The sequence below is a fragment of the Ixodes scapularis genome, unplaced genomic scaffold (genome assembly GCF_016920785.2).
Source record: "Ixodes scapularis isolate PalLabHiFi unplaced genomic scaffold, ASM1692078v2 PGA_scaffold3__209_contigs__length_174095766, whole genome shotgun sequence".
NCBI classification, from domain to species: Eukaryota; Metazoa; Arthropoda; class Arachnida; order Ixodida; family Ixodidae; genus Ixodes; species Ixodes scapularis.
This window is the reverse complement of record NW_024609868.1, coordinates 62,923,747-62,927,093: the sequence shown is the minus strand read 5'-3', so window position 1 is coordinate 62,927,093 and position 3,347 is coordinate 62,923,747. Positions and strand designations below refer to the sequence as shown.

At 51.8% G+C, this 3,347-nt stretch overlaps 1 protein-coding gene across 1 annotated transcript; it reads left to right on the top strand.

The window, feature by feature from the left end:
* Positions 1–1,204: 1,204 nt before the first annotated feature.
* LOC120847829 lies at positions 1,205–1,972 on the top strand (the record flags this gene model as incomplete). The annotated part of the gene is made up of 1 exon (XM_040219716.3): positions 1,205–1,972. A coding segment is annotated over exon 1 (768 nt), but the record flags the coding sequence as incomplete, so codon positions are not given.
* Between the last annotated feature and the right edge of the window lie 1,375 nt (positions 1,973–3,347).

Sequence of the window (3,347 nt, the reverse complement as noted above, 5' to 3'; positions counted from 1 at the left end):
CATCAACAGCGTACATTGAGGACGTCCTCCGTTTGTGCCGCCGAGTTGATGCTGAAATGGCCGAAGACGAGAAAATTCGCCACCTCTTCAAGGGCATCTCGCAAGAGCTCTTCTCCGTCGTGGCTCCGAAAGCACCTGCTACAACAGAGTGCTTGATAGCGGAATGCCGACAGTACGAAGAGCTTGATAGCGCACGGATCTCCAAAAAACCATTCGAGCGACTCCCTGAAGTGTCCCAGGTAACAACTCCCGACACAAACCTTGCTTCGCTCATCCGCACCATAATACGCGAGGAGCTTCGTACCTTCGTCGCACAGCTACAACCGTCTAGTGACGAACACCAAACAAATACTGACGTACATGGCATAAAGGACGCAATTCAAAGCGAACTGCGCGCTGCTCTGGGGCACGTCTCGCCAGCAGCCTCTCCTTACGCACCAGCAGCACCCGTCCCAACTTCGATCTGCGCTTATCAGTCCATCCCTGCCACGTATGCCGCACCAACCCCTCCATGGACACAACCACAACCAAGGACCAACATCTGGCAAACGCCAGATCAGCGACCTGTGTGTTATTATTGTCACACACCAGGACACATCCTCCGATGTTGTCGCCGTCGACTTAACAACACGGCTCGCACCTCGCCGACCAGTCGTGTATACTCCACAGACTATACTGACTACCACGCTACTCATCGCACTCCGCCCATCGACGAATTTTCTTCACGTTCCCACACGTCCACTCCCCCCGGTCATGAACAATTTCAAAACAGTCGCCGTCCCTCTCACAGCCCCGAACGTTCCCCACCGCCACGACGTGGCCGCCCATCATCGCCGTACCCGCCGCGACGCCGTTCTGTATCACCCTTCACCACCGACGCTCCCGGACCTTCCCAACAGTCAAACTAGATAAAGCGGTCTGCAGCTACGTTGGAGGTCAGGCTGCACACTCATCACTATCCGCAAATCCTCCTCATTTAGGATCAACATCAATTGTACTCAAAATTAGAAATCTCAACTTCACCGCCTTAGTCGATACAGGAGCCGCGAAGTCTTGCATTCCTGAACACATCCGCCGTCGCCTGCACGCAGTACTTACTCCGCCGTTACAAGGACACTTGACGCGCATGGGCAATGGCGATTTGGTTCCTCCCCTCGGATACTGCACCCTTACAATCCGGATTGGTAACAACCGTTACGTTGTTATGTTCATAGTGCTTCCTACCTGTATCACCGACATCATCCTGGGATGGGACTTTCTGTCTTCAACAGAAGCACTCATTGACTGTGCCAGCCGTGAATTGCATCTCAACTCTTCAGATACTGCCGAGGTTGCTGCTGATGGTTCGCTCCTCGCCCTGGTAGCCGACACTGACATACTGCTGCCTCCGTACGCTGCCACTGTCGCCACACTCGTACCGACCCTACCCACCGCAGCAACTTCTGGTCTCATTGAACCCATCTCTACGCAGCTCGTGACCAAGGGCATAATCATTCCCTATTCGCTTGCTACACTCACGAGTGGAAAACTTCAGTTATGGGTAACCAACTGTTCTTCCGAAGCCCAAATCGTTCCTTCCGGAAGTCGTATCGCTACAATGCACTCAACAGTGCATCACCAATTTGCCAGTCTCCTCCCCACCACTTCAGACGCGCTCCCTACACCACCTGATTTCAGCAAGCACGTGGAAAAAATGATCGACCCCCGCCTACCACTGAACCAACGACATATATTAGCCCGTCTTCTTGCAGACTACGAAACCCTTTTTGACATTAACCCCGGAAAGTTGCCGCAAACTTCGCTTATAGAGCACCGAATTGATACTGGCGATTCATCACCCGTTCGAAGCCGACCGTACAGAGTTTCCCCAGCCGAACGCCGAGTAATTCAGACACACATAGATGATATGCTCCAAAAGAAAGTAATCGAACCATCTTCTAGTCCATGGTCTTCACCCGTTGTTCTTGTTAAGAAGAAATACGGCTCTTGGCGTTTCTGCATTGATTACCGCAAACTAAACAAAGTCACAAAAAAGGATGTTTATCCACTGCCCAGAATTGACGACACTATTGATACGCTCCAAGGGTCTTCATATTTCTCTTCCATGGACCTCCGAAGTGGTTACTGGCAGATTCCTGTCGCCAGTCACGACAAGCCCAAAACCGCATTCACTACTTCAACTGGCCTGTATCACTTTAATGTGATGCCATTTGGACTTTGCAACGCTCCAGCCACCTTTGAGCGTATGATGGACTCTCTACTACGCGGCCTTACGTGGAACATCTGTCTGTGCTACCTCGACGACGTCGTCGTGTTCGCCCCGACTTTCGACGAGCCCCTACACCGGCTGCGTATGGTCCTGCAGTGTTTCCGAGCCGCCGGTCTACAACTTAATTCCAAGAAATGTACGTTTGCCGCTCCACAAATCAAAGTACTGGGTCATCTCGTCAGTGCTTCCGGCATCAGCCCAGACCCCGACAAACTCCGAGCTGTGGCTGAATTTCCTGTACCACTGAAAGTGAAAGATGTCCGGGTCTTCCTAGGATTATGCACTTATTTTCGAAAATTTATTTGTGGTTTCTCTGACATCGCGGAGCCTCTCAATAATTTACTAAGGAATGGTGTACGCTTTCAGTGGACCAAGGAGCAGCAGGACTCGTTCGAGTCCTTAAAAATAGCGTTGACCTCTGCCCCCATCCTTGGACATTTCGTCGAAGGCGCAGATACAGAAATAAGAACAGACGCCAGCGGTCACGGTGTGGGAGCGGTTTTGGCCCAGACCATTCAAAATGAGCAGCGAGTAATTGCGTATGCCAGTAGAACTTTGACTACCTCTGAACGAAATTTCTCAACGACCGAAAAAGAATGTTTAGCGGCTATATGGGCAATTACAAAGTTCCGCCCCTACCTATATGGTTCACCATTCCGCATTGTGACTGACCACCATGCCCTCTGCTGGCTAGCAAGCCTCAAAGATCCAATGGGCCGTCTTGGACGGTGGTCATTAAAGCTTCAACACTACACTTTCACGGTCGTCTACAAATCAGGTAAACGCCATCTCGACGCTGACGGTTTGTCCCGATGTCCACTTTCCACCGATCCTATACTCCCATCACGCATCGGCACAGCAGACCCAGCAGCAGTCCTCGACAATGTCGACATACGATCGGCACAGCTGTCCGATGCGTTGTTGAAACCTATTATTGACACCCTCCACGGCACTCTGCGATTCCCAACCCGTCGTACAGAGCGCCGCGCCCGCCTATTCACTCTTCGTGAAGGTGTTCTTTACAGACGCAACTATGATCCCCAAGGACGACCGTGGCTGCTCGTCGTGCCACGTCATC